Below are 19918 nucleotides of genomic sequence, written 5' to 3'. Positions count from 1 at the left end.
ATAGTATCAAGAACTTTAGATAAGATTTGGTTGAAAAAGTGTGAGAGCTTTACAGGAGCCTCCTACAGCTGAGTGCCAGTGGCTGTGTGCACAATCCCAACAGTGCTGCTGCTGGGAGATGCTGTGGCAGTGACAGTCTTTCTGGCCTCTTGAAAAGCAGCTCATTTTCTGCAWCCTGAGAAATCCAGATTTAATCCATACCTATGGAAGGACCTTCCCCCACACACACAGGCACCTCTTTCTCTGTAAGTGTCCCTAAAGTCTGCTCCCACATTTGTGTGTTACTGCTGGAGGGCAGGGAAATACTGTCACCCTTGACCACAAGGATGCAGGGACACAGGTAAAGCCCTCATTGTCTGTAATTCAGAAGATCCCTGTCCCATTCCTCCATTAGAGCTGTGCCCCTGGCTGATGCCACGTTGCTCTGGAGTTCTCTGATGGGTTTGCTGCTCCCTGTTCCACCCTTCTGGGTGCTCTATGACAGGGAGAGGAGTGACTTTGTGCTGGCTGTGGGAGAGGGGCAGCAGTGAAAGCGTTAAGGTTGAGTGGGCAGAGCTGGAAACGGCTCCAGCGTTGGAATTTGGAGGACTGGAGTTGCTGCYTTGGCACCAGCCCAGCTGGCAGAGAGGCCCCAAGCCCAGCCCGGCAGGGCAGAGCTAACACAGAGCTTGTCCTCTGCCACCGTGCCAGGGCTGGTGGGAGCTGGCCAGGGCACTGGGGACACTGGGCAGTGCCTGCACAGACCCTGCTCTCTGCCTGGGCTCAGCTGCTGCTTCCTCTGCATGCAGAGCAAGCAAATGTGAGTAATTTTAGACAGTTATCCCGGGGATAGGCTGAAGGGGAGCTCCATCCACCCTGGGCTCACCCTGTGTTACCCTGGGATTGGAGCTGCCCTTGGCAGCTGCTGCAGGGGCTCCAGGCAGATAAAAGATGCTGACCCTGGATAGAAAGTTCATGAAGTCCTTCATTTCTCACCACCACTGATGCCATGTGATTTGTTGTTTAACTGCTTCATGTCCTCAAAGGAAGATGATGATCAGCTGCTAGATTTYCTGCCCGGGGGCAAAGGTAATGTGTATTTTATTATTTTATTTTGGTTATTGCCTGGTTTCTCTTCCTTCTTCAGGGTAAGAATATAGTGGTGGGAAGAGGAGCCTCGTCAGGAGTAGTTGGCAGGGTGACACTCAGGTGARCTCCTGTGCTTTCCTGCTTGGAGGAGATGGGAAAATATTAATAACTGTCTCTTCAGGACTGAGCTGGGATTTGGAGCTTACACAGCAAGTTGGGTGACGTTGCTTGGCATTGGGATGGCTGTTTTGGGGGCCCCACAGGTAGAGCTTGTGCACCAACAGCAGGGGGAAGGAGGGCACACAGAGGAGATCAGGTTTTTATCCATGGGTGTAACACAAGGTAGCCCTGGTACCTGAGTGATGCTGCCTCTGAAACTGCTGCTGGAAGATCCCAGGAAAAATCTCTGGAGCTGTTTGGAGCACAAAGCCAAGGCTCTTAGCAGTGACCCTGGCTCAGCTCAGATGTGTGTCCTGGAATATGCCCAGGGTTTGGAGGTTTGGGGCTTGCATAAGGGGGCCTAACACCACAGGAGGCTGTGATATCTGACAGTGCTGGTGGCTCAGCAAAAACCACATCTGTGGCTCAGGGAAGTGTGGCATGTCAGAGACCTGAGGGTACTGTGTGATGTCTTGGGACTGGCAGGAGCCTCWGAGAAGAGGAAAACTGGGAAAAACAGTTTCCTCTGGCCCCCAGCTTTAGTCTCAGTATCTAGACCTTCCTCTCAAYTTGACTTTTCTTTGTGTATTATTCTGAAACACTTCATATTCCAGAGAATCTGGAGTTTGTTCATGATGTTTCCTTTCCTTTTTCACCGTGCTTTGTGGCCCAAAATAGCATTTCAGTATTTCAGGGTGTTACTGCATTTTGGCAGGAGGTGTCAGCAGGACCCTGATGTTGGAGCCTCCCTCTCTTTGGTTGAACAGCACTGGGGCCATCACTTTGTTTCTGCAGGATCTGTGACCAGTAACAACACTCCTGTTAACTGGGACGTGGTGCAGAGCTGTGCCTGTGCTGCCTGGAAGTGTGAGCACTTTCAGGATGGAATTGGACAACCTCAAGGAAAAAGAGCATTCCAAGGCTTTCATTTCTGGGGCTCTAAAAGTGCCTGGCTCAGGATGTCCTGAGCTGCTCGTTGCAGGCAGGGCTGGTGGTCCTGCCCAACCATCCTCTGCTTMCAGGTTTGGAAGCAGAGTGAAGTCAGCTTAAAGTATGCCCAGGGGGACAGTTTGTGTARGTCAGCCTCAGGGAGAACAGAATTTCCCATCAGGATGAAGGCATTCAGATACTCAGGACATTTCACTTCAAGGATTTCAGGCTCCACGCTTTGTTTCTGCCCTGTCACCATATTCCAGCCTTGGGGACAGGAGCTTGGTTCCTTGTAGGGGCCCTGCTCCTGGTGTGGGCAAGTGATGGAGGAGCCAGAATGATCAACCAGACTGCTCTCACACAGCTCTGTGCAGGCTGCACACRGTGAATCCCCAATYCCTTCAGGCTGGAAGGGACYTTAAAGCCCATSCCGTGGCAGGGACACCTTCCACTATCCCAGGCTGCTCCMAGCCCTGTCCARCCTGGCCTTGGACACTTCCAGGGATGGGGCAGGCACATGGTTGTGATGGTTAATGGGYTGGGTGTGATTGGAGCAAGGTGGGTGTATATGGGAGAAACAACCCCATTTTGATGGGGTTTTTGACAGTGACTTTGTGGAAGCAAGCACATTACATCATGTTTCCATGACCTACTGGGGAGTTTCATCATTTTTTTGTTTCCTTCTCATGTTTTGGAGAGGGGAAGTAAATGCTTTTGGGCCAGCTCTGACCCTGCCAGAGTGTGCACTTCTGTGGAATCCAGGAGCTTCATCCTGAACACAAAGCTGCACTTGYTGGAAAGATCAGACCTTTTGCAGCTTGCCATTGTTCTTCTCTTGAACTTTGGTATTTTTATAACTTTAAAAAAGAACAGAAGTTGGAATAAACCACGCCCACCTAACACTCTCCTCATTCTTTGAGCACTGATAAGTTGAAGGTGTTCTACTAATATTTAACCCGGAAGCCAAAGCTAAAAAAAGAGCTTCAGAGAAGATCAGAACAAGCAGAAACCCCAGGAACAGCCCTGAATAGCCTGAATAGGGCAGGAGTACAGAACCATGCTCACCATGGGGTTTTGGATCAGTCCTTGTGGCTGTAGTGGTCTCTCATGGCACACGCTGTCACTGATGAGTGTCCTGGAGATAGATGTGTATAAATAGCAGGGCCATGCAAACTTCCAGGGGCTACAAATCTGTGAAGAAAACAAAGCTCTGTCCTGCTGCAAGTGTGGCTCAGGTGAGCTTGGGCATGCCTGAGCTGAGGGCTGGCCCAGTCTGTGGGCTGGTTGCTCACTAGGATTTGGCTCTGGGATTTTCTCAAGGACCAGACATGTCAGCCATCCCTGGTGCTCTGGGATTTTCTCAAGGACCAGACATGTCAGCCATCCCTGGTGCTTTTGGCAGTGCCCTGCAGGGACAGGTGCTGCTGTGGCCTCTCTCAAAGCACTGAGCCTGGAAAAGCTCCAGTGATGTCTTTGCTGAGGTGGGGAAATCAGTTGATTTATGTTTTTCCTGTCTGTGTCAGGATCAAAGGTGCCAATTCTGCTCATGTTCACTTTATTAAACAGCCCTGGGGGTCACAGTCTGCCCATGGACACTGCCATGCAGGAGACAATCTGAGCCCAGCTTTGGGGTAATCAAATTAAGCTTGAAGTCCAGATTTTTACATGGCTTTCTTCTGCCTTGGGGATTGCCATTTCTCTTGGAGCTCCCTAATTGCCCCTCTATCTTTTCTTTCACCCCTGGTGCATCCCCTCAGTCAGGAGCTTGAGTTTCAACTCTGCTGATGTGTTTCTCAGGCTGGAGCTGCCCAGCTCACTTCCCAGCTCCTTTCTGTAGTTCAGAATCTGTTTTAATTCCAAAGCTGCTTCAGAGCTGATTGAAACAACACACTGCTACAACAGYTTTATTTTTGCAGTGAAGTATAGAAGATGAGGATGTGATAGGGGGATCACAGCAAGCAAGGACCCAGGTTGTGTTGCATCGAGTGAGAGGTGGTGGGATGGGAACAGGAGAAAAACTGCTGATTTGGGATGAGAAAAGGGTGATTGTAGATAAACCTGGCATTTCCTTGCCCTCTGCAGTTGAATCATGTGCTGCAGGAGGCTCACTGCAGCTCCTTGTTGTCTGACCTGGGAGCTGTGTGGGAGGAGGAGCTGTGCTGGGAGAGCTGGCAGCTCCTGTGCCAAGGAGCATCTGGCTGGCCTTGAGAACTGCCCCTGAGTTRAGTATCTGAGCACTGGAGAAACAAAAATGCACAAAGGAGTGTGAGCCAAGGCCACCRGCTTTGTATAACTGGGCTGCAAAGGGTGCTGGACACTGGCTCCTACAGGTGAGTGTTTCTCTGCAGACAWTCAGCAGCAGCCTGACGCTGTTTGGGCTGTAATGCTGCCAAGGGCTGCCTGTGCAATCCACATGTGCACACACTGAGCCCCTKGAGCCAGCCCTGCTCTCCAGAACTGCCATTCTTCTCCATGGTGTAAGTGCCTGTGCCAGGTGTGTTCCCACCATGGTCCTTCTGCTCCTTTGTTTTGCCTTCTGGGAGCTGCAATAGGGGATGGCAGCAAAAAGAAGGGCTGAAGAAGCAGCAATGTGCTGCTTCTCCAAGCTGCAGATGTGTAATTGGCAGCCTGAGAGGTTTGTAGYTGGTTGTGCAGATGTTCCACAGYAAATGTGCTGAGACATGAGGGGCTYTGAGCTGCTGYTGGGGGAGRWTTTGCTTGGAAGCYCCAGTGGTGGGACAGGAGGCCATTTTCCCTCTTCGAGTGCCAGCTTTTGCAGGGTTTGGTAGGAATGATGTGTGACTCACTTTCCCATTCATTTCCTAACGCTGCTCTGTGGGTACAAAGCAGTTAATTTCTTTCCTGTGTTGGGGAGAAATGCAGACCCTGGGTTTGGGACTAAGGGAATCCGTGTGCTCAGCACAAAACTGAACATGGCTTTTGCTGAGGACACCACTTTGGGCATCCTTGCTGTGCAAAGGCTGTCACTGTGTGTCTCTGACCACGAGCCAGTCACTCCTCTGTGTTTATTTTGTCCTCAGCAGAGCAGGGACGGTGCTGACCCCGGGACAGTTTGGGGGATACGTCTGTTGTGTGGCACATCCTGACACTTGTGCTTGTCTTAGAGCACTTTCCCTCACTGARCAATATCTGCACACAGATATTTATACTCTGAAAAGCATCAGTAACCTCTAAGGAACAATAAGAGTTACTGCCTCTGAAACGGTGCTGGAGACTGATGAAAATCATGTTGGATGTTGTGTTGGCAGAAGAGCCAAAATGATGTGAAGGAACTCCCAAAATGCTCAGTGTGACCAATGAGCTTTGATATGACCAGGGAAGGGCAGTTTGGGGGCTCCTGGTGTGCAGCAGATACTGCAGAGCTGAGCCCTGGCTGAAATGTCCCCAGAAAATTTGGAATTCTGTGGAAGTGGAAATCCAGTAATCCGCTGCAGGTTTGTGGGCTTTTTGCTTCATTTGAACCMGTAAAATGAGGATTTCTRTTCAGCTGGTGACATCCAGTGTCCYGATCTCTCATTTTTCCAAAGTGGAAGCTTTGTCCCTGGCTCTTTCTGGCCATTGTTGTGCTTTGAGCTGCTGTTGTTGTTTAGTGAGCATTGCAGCCCAAGTTCTCTATCCTGAAGGAGCCCAGGGCTGTGCAGCTGAAGGCTGGAGTGGCTTTCTCCACACTCACTGCTTTCTGTTTATTGGTGAGATGGTCACCTGCTGTGTTCTCTTCCTGAAACTCAGTCTCTTCTCACGGGCTGCCACAGTCCTGCCTGCCCTGGATGGGTGAATCATTAAACCTTCTCACCTCTCATCCCCTCATCAGGTCGCTCGTGGATGAGCAGTGTGGGTCCCAGTGTGCATCTCTACTCTCCATGTAGATCTCTCTCYTCTGCAAGAATGATTCTTTGCCCCGACCTCTTGTAATCCTTTATTTATCCCTTTGGAAACTTTTCTTCTTATCCCATGGCTCCAGAGGTTTTGTAAAAGCCTTTGGTGAGGATTTTGGAGGCAGATGGGCTGTGTCACATCCATTCATGTGGTCTCTGGCCAGTCCAGACCCTTCCATGTTTCTGTTGCAGTAGCTGGACTGACTCTACCAAGTGGCTCAGATTTCTCTTGGGGGCCACGTTACTGACTAAAGTGACTGATTCGTTTTTGAAAATGTCTTAGCAGATGCATTTTGTGCTTGGGTAGAATTCTYTGCTTGTATTTAGCAAATRTCTGKGTGAATGGGGCAGACTGAGATGCAYCAGGGGCAGCCTTGGCGATGGAGGGGTCTTGGGTGCTGAGTTCTGTTGTGTTCAGTTGTGTAAGCAGATTCTGTAGGTGCAGAAGAGGGTTTTTGTCTTCAGCTCCAGTAGCATCTAGTGGAGTCTCCAGTCCTTTTCACATCTCTGTGCGTGGTTTACAATCAGAGGTGGGACACTTGGGCTGTTCTAGTGCTGTTACCACTCTGGTACTTGAGGCAAGTCACTGAATCTTGGGCTGTCATGGGGTGCAGGGTGCTGGGAACACCTGCCAAGGCTTGCAGGATCCCTGCTGTGCTGCTGCAGAGAGCTCTGGGTGTCATTGCTGGTATGTTTAGAGCACACGGGAATGCTGAAAATTTGAGACTTATGCAAATAGCAAAGAGCAGTTGCTGGTATCACTGTGACTCTTGAGATGTCTTTTTTTTTCCCCCAGTTATTTTATTTTGATAAATAAAACAACTGGAAAAACAAATATAACAGCTATAAAAAATGGCACTGATTGTGCCAGGGGGATGTACAGTGGCATCTGCAGTGACAAAGCTCATCCGAGTGCATACCATCAATTAGTAAAATTGCTGCTCCAGACCAGGCAGATTTGTAAGCCTTTAAGAAATGGGACACTGATGATGAAGGTTCAGAGCCTGTCTCAGGTTCAGTAAATGCACAAGGTAGTGCTTTTGTTTGCAGTAACAACTCTTCATGCGCCTGTGGATGTCCTGCCCCAAAAAAAGACATTATAATGCAACCCCATGGTCAGAAAGAGTGGGATAGAGAGTTTTGGGGATGTGGGTGTCCTTGTGTGCTACTGTGTAACCACTGGCTAGGGGATCAGTGGATAAAAGAACTCATTTCAGTAGTCAGAACCTGCAAGTGGACAAATCTTGTGTAAAAAGAAAGTGTATCTTTGGGTTAAGAGAAAGCTGATGATGAGAACAGGTAGAACATGCCAAATCCTGCAGTACTTGGATCCTCTCACTGTATTACTGTGTTGGATATCTCCTCTAATCTCAGTCTTAGCTCAAGCAGGTGTTTCAGGCTGGAGGGCAGGAATCCCTGCAGGAAATACTGAATTATCAGAATAATTGCCTTCTCACCTTTAAATTCCAGGATTTGGAGTCTTGTTCTTAATCCCTGTCTTTGCAAGGAGCCCATGTCTCCCAGCCATGCTCCAGCCCTTTCTCCTGTGTGGTGTCTGCCATGTCTGCTGAGAGCTCAGTCCAAGTCTGGAGCCTTCCCAGGGCCTGTATTTCTGTCCCAGTCATGCTCATGTGATCACTGATGGCAGTCTCTGCTTTGGGAAGAATCACAGGGCTTTGAAGCTTTCACATTTTACTCTGAGACAAGCACTGAGCTCTGGTTCCTGTCCAGCTCCCACCTTCAGGATGTCTAGGATTGAAATGCCTCATGCGGCGAAGGATTCAGCCAGATCTCAACAAGATTTCTGCTCTCTGGAAAATTTTCTTATAATAAATCCGTCTCTTTAACCTACCTCTTTTGAGTGCTGCTTCTGCCCGTGCAGTGCTGAAGATGGAGTAAGGGGCAGTGAGCACCAAAGGACTGCTGGAGGGGTGGCCTGCAGGACATCCATCAGAGGGGCTTTGGAGTGGTGTGCTCAGAAACCTCCCTCTGTGCTTCAGGACACTGCAGGGGCCTTTACTGACATCTCCAGAGAGAAGCACATGAGCTACGGCTGCACCTCAGACTACAGAGCCCATGGCACACAAAATGGGGATTTGGGGGTTTGTGCTCCTGTAGCTCTTGRTAAATGAACCTGGGAAATAGGAGAGAAAGGTAGGAAACCCTTCTGCAACTTCAACTTCGCTGTTCCATATCTTCCTACATGTTTTGGCTTTGTAATTCGTGTCCCAAGGACATGATTTTGTCTTTTYCAAGCTGTGACAAGCCTGAGATAAGCTGATGGGCCACAAATGCTGCTTCCTAGCAYTGACTAACCCTCAGAGTGGGGATGGCAACTGTGCAGAGTCTCCTGTAGGTGACAGTTTCAGTGACAGTGTGGTGGGCAGCTGCAGGTGCCATGTATCAGCTGATAGGGGATATTTTGGGATTAGGGAGTAGGGCCTGAAATCAGAAATTCTCTGTCGAGTCTCTGTTTCTGCAGAAAGCTCCACACCCCTGTTTAAACTAACCCTTCAGTGATGAATAACACCATCAGTGGTGCCCAGCTTCTCTTTGGCTCTGAGTTCAGCCGTGGCTGATGCTGCATCTTCAGGGTGATGTTTCTCCCTGTGCCAAACGGATCYGATGCCAGCCCACCCAGCAAGGAGCCAGCACCCTCCTCCGTGTCTGCCATTGTCCTGGATGTTTGTGTGACCCAAAACAAGACAGTTCAGCCAGCAGAMAATTTCCATTGATTAGTTTTCTGTCCCCTTAATGAGCTGAAATAAGCATGAGTTCAGATCAGCAAATAATTCAGGTCAGAAGGGATCTCAGGGCTGTCTGGCTTAACTCCTCCAAAGCAAGGCCATCTTTGGAGCTGGTTAGATTTCTCAGAGCTCAGGTGGACACCAGAGCTGTGGCACAGAGAGATGCTGCTTTACTCAGCAACAGCAAACTGAGGATTTTTTAAGAGARCCCCACTGATTTTCTGAAAATGTGGCTCCTCTCAGTGGCTTGTAGAAGGAAGAAGATGATGGGGATGGAGATGTCTCTGGCAGCTGCTCACTGTTGGGCTGGCACTGTCACCAGCTGAATCACAGAATTTCATGAGCTGAAGGGACCCCCAGGATCACCCAGTGCCACCCCAGCCCTGCCCAGACCCCCCAAACCCCACCCTGTGCATCCCTGGCAGCGCTGTCCCAACGCTCCTGGAGCTCTGGCAGCCTCGGGGCCGGGACCATTCCCTGGGGAGCCTGGGCAGTGCCAGCACCCTCTGGGGACAGAAGAACCTTTCCCTGCTCTCCAGCCTGAGCCTGCCCTGGCCCAGCTCCAGCCCTTCCCTGTCCCTGTCCCTGTCCCTGTCCCTGTCCCAGGGATCGGAGCTGCCCCTCGGGAGGAGCTGCAGCCCCCGCTGAGCTCTGCCCTCAGTGTCCTCTGCTCCAGCTGAACACACCAAGTGCCCTCAGCTGCTCCTCCTGTGGCCTCTCCTGACCCTTCAGCATCTTTGTGGTCCTTCTTGGGACTCTCTTTAATAGCTTTAGATCCTTAATAATTAAGATGCAACAATAATAAAAATATGATGCAGTAAATGGAAGCTTTTGGCAGTTAAGAAGATATGGGCAGTGGTTGGAGCTGTGAGATAATTCCGCTGGCTAGGCACAGCTATTCCCACCTCTGGAGTTCTGTGGGTGCTGGGGTGGGTGCAGGCAGAGCTGAGTGCTGGSCACTGATCCCTCCACAGCAATCCCACGTTTCTGAACCACATCTGTGTGACAGCAGGGGCTGAAATCCTGCAGGAAAACAGACACCTGAAAAGAAACTTCAGGCTCCTTTGGGAAGCATCCAGTCAGTGGAAGTGGTGTCTTGGAGATGAGGCAGAGCGTGGCCAGCTGTAACCCTGTGTTTTGGGRGCAGGTGCAGCTGGTGGGAGGAGTGTGCTCTGGAGCTACTGGTGTCTCCTCCTCACACATTTCAGTGCATCTGGTAGGGCAAGASAAATGAGTTAGCACAGGCTGGTGTTTGCTCAGATTCTGGTTCAAATCCAACGAAAAGCCAGGCAAGTCTGCTGGATTGTGGAAGGATAAGGCCTCATTTCATTAAATTACTCCAGGTCAGAAAAATGTCTGTGCATTGCATCAGTGTGATGGAATCAGCCCCAGGGAAAACATCAGTGCCTGTCCAGGGCTGKGCTCAGGGCTGGGCTCAGCAGCCCTGCTGGGCACACAGCACCAATCACAGTCTGTGGGTTTCTGTCCTGAGCTGGCTGCACATTCCAATGGRATTTAGCCTGTTTGGTGAATGGCMTTCCTTGCTGTGACAGCTCCCCATYCCTGCAGGAGCYGTGGCTGTAGCAGGGGCCAGGGATRTGCTGCCAGGAGCACAAGCACTCTGGGAACTCCACTGCATGCCTGAATGACATGAGGTGCAATCTGCATGCACCCAGWTGTGGGCTTTTATTGCCCAAATCCCAAAACCAATTCTTCAAGCCTGGCAAATTACCAATACCTGTACTGTTTTTGCAGCTGAGGTGGGCAACAGTTTTTTTTTTCTTTAATCTATTTCACCAAAAGATGAAATAATTTTTTAATATAAAAYTATACAGTGAAAGCTTGCACCCCAGGAGTTGATGTGACTGCAGTCTCCTTTTCCCTGGCACTGGGTTCCCAGCAGTGTGTTCCCAGCCTGGGAGCAAAGGGTGCAGTCCAGCTGCTMTGCCTGCTGCATCCCAGCCTCCCAAATGCACCATTTCTGCAAATTTGTTGCTAGTGAACCTGAGAGCATGGATTTGCTTCACAGCTTGTCTGCAGAATTCTCAATTTCTCCTCCAGTTAGAGAAACCTCATTGTGGTACAGCTTGGTTTAGACACTGAGCATTGTGCAGATCTCACATGAAATGCTGCCCACCCTGGCTTCCACATCCCTGTGATGTTTAACTGTTTCTTTGAAATAYTGAGAGTTTTAGAAGCATGGAATCATGAAAAGGAACCTCAAAGCCCACCCCATTCCATTCCTGCCATGAGCAGGGACACCTTCCAYTGTCCCAGGGTGCTCCAAGCCCCATCCAGCCTGGCCTTGGACACTGCCAGGGATCCAGAGGCAGCCACAGCTTGWTTGAATAACCTGTTCCATTTTACCTGTGTTTATCCTTGTTCTGTCACTTGTGGGATTCTAATTAATGGTTTAATACAAACATTTGGCTACTGACATCAGTTACTGCACACCTGAGATCAGAGACCCCATGATTCCATKATCAGCATCTGCCTCACCTGTGCCTTTCCTCCCTGCAGCTCAGTGCCAGATGTCACCTGGAGCAGGTGACACTCCTGGAACACCATCAGCTGTAAGAAGCACCTGAGCTATCATATTCATTTTTTTTTACCAGCAGAATAGTCTTGCTGTTAATATTAACAGCTCAGACAAGGAGCAGTAAAACCCCATTTTTCCCACATTCCCTATCTGCCTGACACAAAAAAGTCTTTACTTGGGAAGTCAGATAGATCCTGAATGACTGTGTGCTTCTTCCCAGCTTCTGATACAGAATGCTAATGCACAAAAGCAAGGAAAAAAATACAAAACCAAATATTTCCCTGCCCACATGACAAGCAGAATAGAGCTGGATCCTGGATGGACCATATTATTTTGGAAAGGGACCTTAAAGGTCATCTTGTTCCACCCCCTGCCATGGCAGGGACATTTTCCATTATCCCAGGTTGCTCTAAGCCCCATCCAACCTGGCCTTGARCACCTCCAGGGATGGGGCAGCCACAACTTCATTGTGCCAGGGGAGTGAGTCCTTGCTCRCAATAACTGCTCATAAAATCCTCATTAAAGAAACCTTGAAAATATCTGTATATGCCCACAATTGTGCCATCCTGGTATCAATCTTTTATTGCACTCTGTTTCCCTGCTCACTATTTTTTTCTTTAACTACAAAAACCCTGGCTTCAAAAGTGTTTGTTTGAGTTTTTATCTAATTCCTTGCCCCTTGTTGAATACACATTGAGGTTTCCAGATGTGAAAAACAAGACATCCTAAAGATCACTCTGCAGTTTTCAAAATCCAGCAGAGTTTTGATTTGTTTCTTTTTAGCAGAAATTTGAAACAAAAGGAAATACTGGTCTACTGTACTGGACCAGCTCATTTCTAGCCTTTAGAAGGACACAGGAAACATGATGACTAAATTCAGGAAATTTCTGGGCAAGTTTACCAGAAATCTGATTTTGTCATGRAAAGAGTGAGAGGATAAGAAGGAACAGACTTGCCTCTGGCAGTGCATGAGAGGAGCAGGCCAGCTGGTCCTGCTGAGCCTGGAGCAGTAATCCTTGCAGGCAGCAAGGATGGAGCTGGTCCCTGCCACTGCAGTTTGCTGGAAATTTAGGGACAGAACAAATTTGACATCAGCCTTGAGAGAGGGGATTTCCAGTGTTCACAGCTCTGGCTCTGTGAGTGTCAGGCAGRTCTTGACCGATCCCTCCCTAGGAATGCTCTGAGAGCCTTTTCCGTGGTTGCTGGCAGGTCACCACTCGTAGAAGGAAGAGCTATAGGTGCCAGTTGTTTTCAGGAAGGAAGGTATGGCTGCAAGCATGATCCTCCTGGAGTTCAGCCCATCCAGGTTAAGCCCCAGTGTCCCCCAGCTCAAGTGCTGAGCCGGGGATCCATGTGTTTGGTTTTTATTCTGGCATGGAGAGCAGTCCCCCTGCCCAAGGGGCTGGGAGTACTCCAGGTTTTTCCATGTGACACTGTATAAAGATGGAGGCTGCTCTTGTTCTGATTCTTGCCTGATTTAATTACATTTGCTTTTTCTCTTTTTATTTCAGTTGTGATTCCAAAGAGCCCTTTACCTGCCTCCGAAGTAAACTCGGAGAAACCTAGCATGCACAGTAGCACAAAGACTGTTTTGGGGCATCAACAAGGGCAAAGGCGTCGCAAAACAGGGAAGAAGCGTGGTCGAACGACCAAAGCGCTAATCCACCACCCCATGCCTACACCCTCCAAGTCAGTGGAGCCTTTGAAATTCCCCAGAAAGAGAGGCCCCAAGCCTGGCAGTAAGGTAAAAGCTGATGCTGATGCAGGCGGGTGAACAGCAGGTGCTGCAGGTCCTGCCATGGGATGGTGCATGCGTGTGTTTGTGCACGTTTGTCTCAGCCTCTGGCTGTGTGACTGCAGCAAGTAGGAGACCAGAGGGGTATGTGGGCTGGGAGCATCCTCAGAGTCCAGCCCCAGAGCTGTAGAGAATGTCTGTGTCCTAAAGATCATTTYCATCAAGAATCCGTGTCTTTGGAAGTGCATTGGCTGTGGAGTAGCATGGCAGATGCTGGGAGCATGACAGGATGGCCAGAGGGTAGAATAAGCTCTTCCGTTCATTGTGTGTGGCTAGTCTGAGTCAAACAGAGGTGGCAGATCCCAGGCTGGCTATTGTTCAGGGTTGTGGTTTGTAGAATACACACATGTTGATTACTAGGTTCTTGAGACACCCCGTCATCACCATCAGAAGTGTCATGTTCCACAGTGCCTTGTCTGTTGGATGCAGAGAAGAGAGTGTAGTGTTCATGCGTGGTAAAGGAGAGCAGGGGTAAAAGGAGAAATATCTCCTCTTTTTCTGCAGAGGAAACCTAGGACATTGCTGAACCCAGCACCCACCTCTCCAACAACCAGTACCCCAGAGCCAGACACAAGYACTGTGCCCCAGGACGCTGCTACAATCCCCAGCTCTGCCATGCAGGCTCCCACAGGTAAGGAGGGTCTTGGACCACATTCTTGGCAGGATTGCACTGTTAGGAACTGCAGCAGGCAGTCAGCAACACCCCAAGAGAGTGCCATTTCTTCTTAAGCCTGTAAAYCAGCAATCCTTACCCCTCCAGAAAGGCTGGCCTGAGAAAGGCATGTGAGTCCAGATCAGCTGTTCATTTATTTCTCAGTCYATTTGGAAATAATGAAGTAGGAAGATTGCAAGCCCAGTTGTTCGAGTGCAGGGACCCCTTTCCCCTGCATGCTGGTGACTCCCCAGCTCTCCAGGGACATTTGTTGAGGCCCATTGTGCCCAGGGGCAGTTAGGTGTGCAGCACCCCTTGTGAGCCCCGAGCATGAGCTCTCCCTCACAGTGCCAGGCACAGCTGCTGGAACTGCCCAAGGGGCAGAGAAGGTACTCAAGGACTGTGATCTGCCCAGCTCCAGCCAGGATATGGAGGCAGGGACAGGAGGGAGTAGGGGAGCAGGAGGAGCCACAGTGAAGAGTGTATGTATTGCTACAGCTGAGGATGAATCTGACCCGGAAAGCCTAATGCAAAGCTGCTTTTGACATGTTGAGTCAAGCACTGGATATGGGCTGAGCCCGCTGTTACCCAGAATGTAATTGGCCAGTTTTCAGAGGAACCTAAAGAAGCCAGTTTCCCTAAAAAGGAAACACTGTGGGAACCCCTCAGAGATAGGGGCTGCATTCTTTCTTCCCCTCTGAACATCACAGCCACCTTACCTGGCTGGCATGGAAACAGGCTGACTGCAGGGGCAAGCATGGGAGAAACAGCAGCAGTTTGGAAGGTGAGCATGAGGCAGGAAGATTTTGGAGGTAAATTCCCCTCTAGAAGTGGCTCCGCTGTGAGGATGCAGTCAGTCAATGGTGGATTCCATTGTGAGTGATTGGACAGTCTTAAAATCTCAGCATCTCTCAGGTTGGATTTTAGGCATCTGTTTCTTGCTTTCTTGAGTGGGTTAACAGCAAACACATTTCTCATCTTGGCAGTTTGCATTTACTTGAACAAGAACGGCAGCACTGGGCCCCACCTAGACAAGAAGAAAGTTCAGCAGCTGCCAGACCATTTTGGACCAGCTCGAGCTTCTGTTGTCCTGCAGCAAGCAGTACAGGCCTGCATTGATTGCGCTTACCATCAGAAAACAGTCTTCTCCTTCTTAAAACAAGGCCACGGGGGAGAGGTCATCTCAGGTGAGAATGGGCCCACAGCACTTTGCCTCCAGAGAGGTTGTATCAAGAATTCTCTCGTTGGAAGATGTCTGTCCTGGAGCTCGGTGCAGCCACAGGCCAGGGGCAGACAGAAGAGTTCTGTCTTCTCTTTCTTGCCACACATCTGTGTCAGTGAAGCAACAGCTGGTGGCTGGCTGAGAATGGAGCGGTTCCCATGGCGTGCGGGCACAGCTGCTGGAGTGGGCAGTGCCCAGTCCGGCACCAGCCAGAGCAGCAATGCTGCCTCAGCCCTGGGAGGAGCCACATCGGGGGGATTCCACAACTCCTCACGGAAAGACAAGAAATACCCCTGGTTTTACTGTTCCTCTAAGCCCGTGCATGGCCGGATCTGCGAGCCTAGGTCCCCGCTCGAATCGTTGCCGTTGCGTCGGATGCGGCTCCCCGGCCCCGTGGCTCCCCGGCCCCGCCGCTCCGGCCCCGCAATGGGTGCTGCAGGCTGCTGCTGGTCCCGGCCTGCCCCGGCAGCGGAAGGCAGTGGCTTTGTTGGCTCCAGACACCCAGCGATGCCGAGATCCAGGAGCTGGCGGTGCGGCCCTGGGCGTAGCCTGGCGCCTCGGCGGTGGGTTCACGTGTTGGGCTCTGTTTGTTTCTGTCTCCAGCTGTGTTTGATCGGGAACAGCACACTCTGAACCTGCCAGCAGTAAACAGTATCACCTACGTCCTCCGCTTCCTGGAGAAGCTGTGCCACAATCTGCGCAGTGACAACCTCTTTGGGAACCAGCCTTTCACTCAGAACAGCCACATGCAGCGCTCACACGAGTACGACCACGACAGGTATCTACCAGGTAGGAGCTGGGGCGGGGGCGGCGCTTTAGGGACCCAGGTGCTCCTGTCTTAACACAGATTTGATCTCTTATCTCCGGAGGCAGGCTCCTGTTCCAGAGCCCTCTCACAGGGTTCATTACATCACACCTAGTGTCGTGCACATGCCCGCAGGGCTCTTGTTGTGCAGGATTCCAGTTGCATTTTCTGCCTGTCAGTTTGGTTTCCATCTCTGCGTAGGTTTCCGYTCATCCGTGCTGTCTCCTTGTCTTCCCTCCTCTCCTGTTCCCTAGTCCTTCCCGCTTCCCATAATCTGATTATGGTGACTTCATGCTAGGAATTCAGGTGAAAGACTGCATGAGAAGGGAGAGTGATAATATTCAGCAGGGAAACTGTAATTAGAAATTAATTAAAGCAGAGCGGTTTCCACCCTGGCTGTGGATCAGGGGTGATGTATCCAGCCCTTGGTGACTATGTGGCCTGTTCAGGGGTGATGCTCGTGCAGCAATCTGAGGCTGAGGTGGTTTTGTTTTCCTTGRCATGGCATTGAAGCAGCTCACCCCAGCAAGACAGTTCATGCCACAGTGCAGATTGTCAGGCTGCAAAAGTGCTCTGAAGCAGAAGCGGTGGAAAGCAAGCCCAGTAGATCCCCCACAGTGCTGGGCAGTGGCAGCAAGCCTGGGGTGATGGCTGTCCCTCAGGCTCTCTGGGATCTCTGGAATTCTGGGATTCTGCTTCAGGAATGTCAGTCRTGGAGAGGATCAAAGCTGTCTGCACCCTCTTAGGTGGTTGACAAGTGCTGATCTCCTCAGAAAGCTGTCTTGCTTTCTTCCCCCTCTAGTTGTGTTGTTTGAGGTCTTTCCAAAGTTAATCCTTTGCATAATTATGGTTCTGACAAGAAAAGCAAAAGTTGTATAAATGTAAAAGAATGGGCTCTTAGGAAGAGCTTCTTTAAGGAGAAGTTGCTAAGCATGAGGTGTAGGGTCAGCAGCCAAGTGCCACGTGCCTCCATTCATTGCACCTCACAAAGCACCTTAGGCAGAGTCTAGTGAGAGAGGATCTTCCCATCCTCTGCTTCCTCCAGGGCTGAGCAGAGCCTTGCTGGAGCCAGCAGGGCCAGGAGCAAAAGCYGTGCTGTGCTCTGAGAAGAGGAGCTGTAGGAAATGCTGGGATGGAGCAGCATGAATAGTTACTGGGACTGGAGGCTGTCCCCTGAGGAATCCTGAAATAGAAGAAATCCCCATTTCAGTGTGGAGGTATCATCATGAGATAGAGCAAAACCAGAGTGGGAGGGAAAGCACCCAGGTCTGGGCATGGATGAGAGGGTTTTATTTTATCTGCCTTAACTCACACAGAGTTTCCAGCCTCCATSAGAGGTCAGTGGTGGCTGTGCCAAAAGTTGGGTTGCTGGGCAGGGTGGAAAAGTGTAAATCAGAATTCAGGGAAATTCAGGCAAAGCACCGGTTCTGAGACGATGCTGAGACCTGCCCATCCTGAACTCTGGTACAGAGTGTTTGCAGCATTTAAAGAAAAATTAACCACGGCCAGAGGAGTGACAGCACCTAGTGCTGYAGTTCATTCTGGTGTCTCAGAGCTCGTTGGGCATTTGCTCATGTAACACCTTTCTCAGGCACCTGAAAGAAGGTGGTAAACTTTGTTGTCTACACATTACAGTGGCTTCTGGTGAGGTCGGGGAAACAGCACCAGTGATTTTGGGAGGTTTGGGCTGGTCATGAAGGAATGAAGGTGCAGCTCTGTATCCTGAAATCACACCAGGTGTCAAGGCTGCTGTGGTCTCACCTTCAGCTCTGCATGTCCTGCCTTGTTTCCTCTCCAGTACAGGAATGTATTGTATGGGGCTTGTTCTTCCAGTGAACAGCCACTGGTTGGGACTGGGATCTGGTCTGAGCTCCCAGAACAAACTGGCTTTGCAGGAGCATCCCTGTGGGTGCCATGGAGAATTGGRGTGTGTGCTGGGGCAGAGGGAAGGTCTGCAGCCCTCAGGTCAGCAGTGTCCTGCCATTCTGCCTTACTGAGTGAATGGAAATAAGGGAAACAGACTGAGCTGCACATCAGGAGCAGCAGTTTGTGGAATGGGGAAGCTGATTGCTGTTCATAGCAACATGAGCATGATGTGRCCTGGAGCCATCTGAAAACATAGGGCTGGAGAGACCTTCTGGACTGCTGAGCCCTTGGTCCTGCTGTTACAGCAGCACAGCACRTGGTGTTCCTTGGTTTAACTCTGGAGTTGAGGATTTTGCTTTTCCACTGGAGACTGCTCCAAGGTTTTTTGCTGAGTTTTTAGAAACTGTGTTGTGCTTTCCAGCCCAAATTTATTCTTGGGCAGCTTGGTACCTTTGTTTCCTGGTCTTGATACCGTCATTTAGTTTAACTTAATTCTCTTTCTTCTGGAAGTAGTTGGAGAGCAATTGTGTCCCTCAGAGGAATTCATCTTTTGGCTCCTCTCTGCTTTCCTCAGCCAGTGTTGGTTTGACTTAAACTTCATGGGGTGGCCAGAGTGCCACCCAGCACTCTGGGGAGGAGCTCATGGGGACCTGGTGCCACAGTGCTGGCACCACCACGGTCACAGAAAATGTCTCTGACTTCTGTCACTGCGTCCTTGTAGCAGGTGATGACCTGTCCTGGTCACATACCCCCTTCTTCTCATCCACAGTTGTCACCTACAGGTCCCCAGCTCATGGGACAGTGCTGCAAATGCACATCTGGATTTGACTGCTGGATTTTCTTCCATGTGGGTTCTTGGTTCTATATTTAACCTTCCTGCTAATTTTAAATGCTACTTTGTCTGGCCTAACATAGGAAGACATCAGCAGATTTCATCAGTAAATCTCTAAAATTTCTGCCAAAGTGATGAATATAGTTATTAAATGGCAGTGGGCTCAAGGCTGATGCTTAAGCAGATTCACTTGCAGTTGCTCCCTGTTCTCATGTTCTCTCTAGGTGCACTGMCAACAGCTTTTCCTCTCAAATCAGATTTCTCTGCATAGAACAAGGCTTCTGTGTTCTCTGCATCTAAAACCTTGCTGAATTCCAGGTAAATGAGGTTTCTCTGCAAAGAACAAAGCTTCTGTGTTCTCTGCATCTAAAACCTTGCTGAATTCCAGGTAAATGAGGTTGATTTCTCTTCCTTGACGTGATCAGGATTTCCCCATTGCAGAGTGGCCAGTGGGTCAGTCTCCTCTGATGAACTCCTGCCATAAAACATGCTGTGTGTATTTCATGCCCTTCAGAGCCTGCCACAAGCCTTGTGATTCTGCTGAGGTCGGACATGGGCATTTGATTGTAAATATAATCTTTTCACCTTCTTTTTCAAATGTTGGTGCCACGTTTCAAGTCACTCTGAGTAGTGCATTGCTGAGTTCTGTTCAAACTTACTGCAGCAGACCCAGAGTTTCAGGTGCACCGTCATTCTTGGCTTCCTCTGCACCCTCACATCTCCAGTTGGAGGACATTCAGTTGGTTGACTTAGTGATGGATATTTTCATTCCTGTCCTGTTTCTTCTACCCTTAGAGCCTTGTCCCCCAGTGTTCAGCATGGTTGCAGCTGGAAGTGAATCCCAGAATGGTTTGGGTTGGAAGGGACCAAAGAGCATCCCATCCCACCCYKSCMWKGRMMRGGACMCCTTCTACTRTCCCTGGGTGCTCCAAGCCCCATCCAGCCTGGCCTTGGACACTKCCAGGGATCCAGGGGCAGCCACAGCTTCTGTGGGCACCCTGTGCSAGGGCCTCACTAACCTTACAGAGATTTTCTTTCATATATCCAGTCTAAATGTAACATCTTCCAGCTTAAAAGTGCTGGAAGAATTCTTAGAGTGCTGATGGAGGTCTCAGATGCATCAACACCTGAGCCAGGTCTGTAGGTGTGCTCTGCAGCCAGGGAGGAGGTGCCAGTGCAGTCAGTGCAAAGTATTGTCCTGAAGTAAGAGCCCTGAGTGGCTTTGGCCTGACAAAATGAGGTGAGTGATTGTTGTCCCTGCTCATGAAGGGATCCATCCCCATGGCCTCGGGATGGTCCACAGCACCATCCAGGCGTGGCAAGTGAGCTGCTCTGCCTCCCACCAGCCTCCCAAGTCAGGGGAGGTGAAATATCCCTCACAGCTGTCCCATCATTTGGAGGCAAGGA

The 19918-nt window shown here is 50.2% G+C and overlaps 1 protein-coding gene across 6 annotated transcripts in view; it reads left to right on the top strand.

Annotated features, from left to right (window-relative positions):
• SCMH1 (Scm polycomb group protein homolog 1) overlaps nucleotides 1–19918 on the top strand; it is a 67358-nt gene that overhangs the window by 36140 nt on the left and 11300 nt on the right. For 5 of the 6 annotated variants that reach the window (XM_057383572.1, XM_057383576.1, XM_057383573.1 and 2 more), the window contains 4 exons: nucleotides 12851–13083; nucleotides 13639–13765; nucleotides 14773–14973; nucleotides 15612–15797. In XM_057383572.1, the coding sequence (XP_057239555.1) occupies nucleotides 12851–13083; nucleotides 13639–13765; nucleotides 14773–14973; nucleotides 15612–15797 (747 nt within the window). The remainder of the gene's footprint in view (nucleotides 1–12850; nucleotides 13084–13638; nucleotides 13766–14772; nucleotides 14974–15611; nucleotides 15798–19918) is intronic. The other variant, XM_057383577.1, reaches the window with a different exon arrangement.

The sequence above is a fragment of the Malurus melanocephalus genome, unplaced genomic scaffold (assembly GCF_030028575.1).
Source record: "Malurus melanocephalus ecotype Western Australia unplaced genomic scaffold, MMel_1.1 scaffold_641, whole genome shotgun sequence".
Classification (NCBI taxonomy): Eukaryota; Metazoa; Chordata; class Aves; order Passeriformes; family Maluridae; genus Malurus; species Malurus melanocephalus.
The sequence above is the reverse complement of the archived record's forward strand: the minus strand, read 5'-3'. Positions and strand labels throughout refer to the sequence as shown.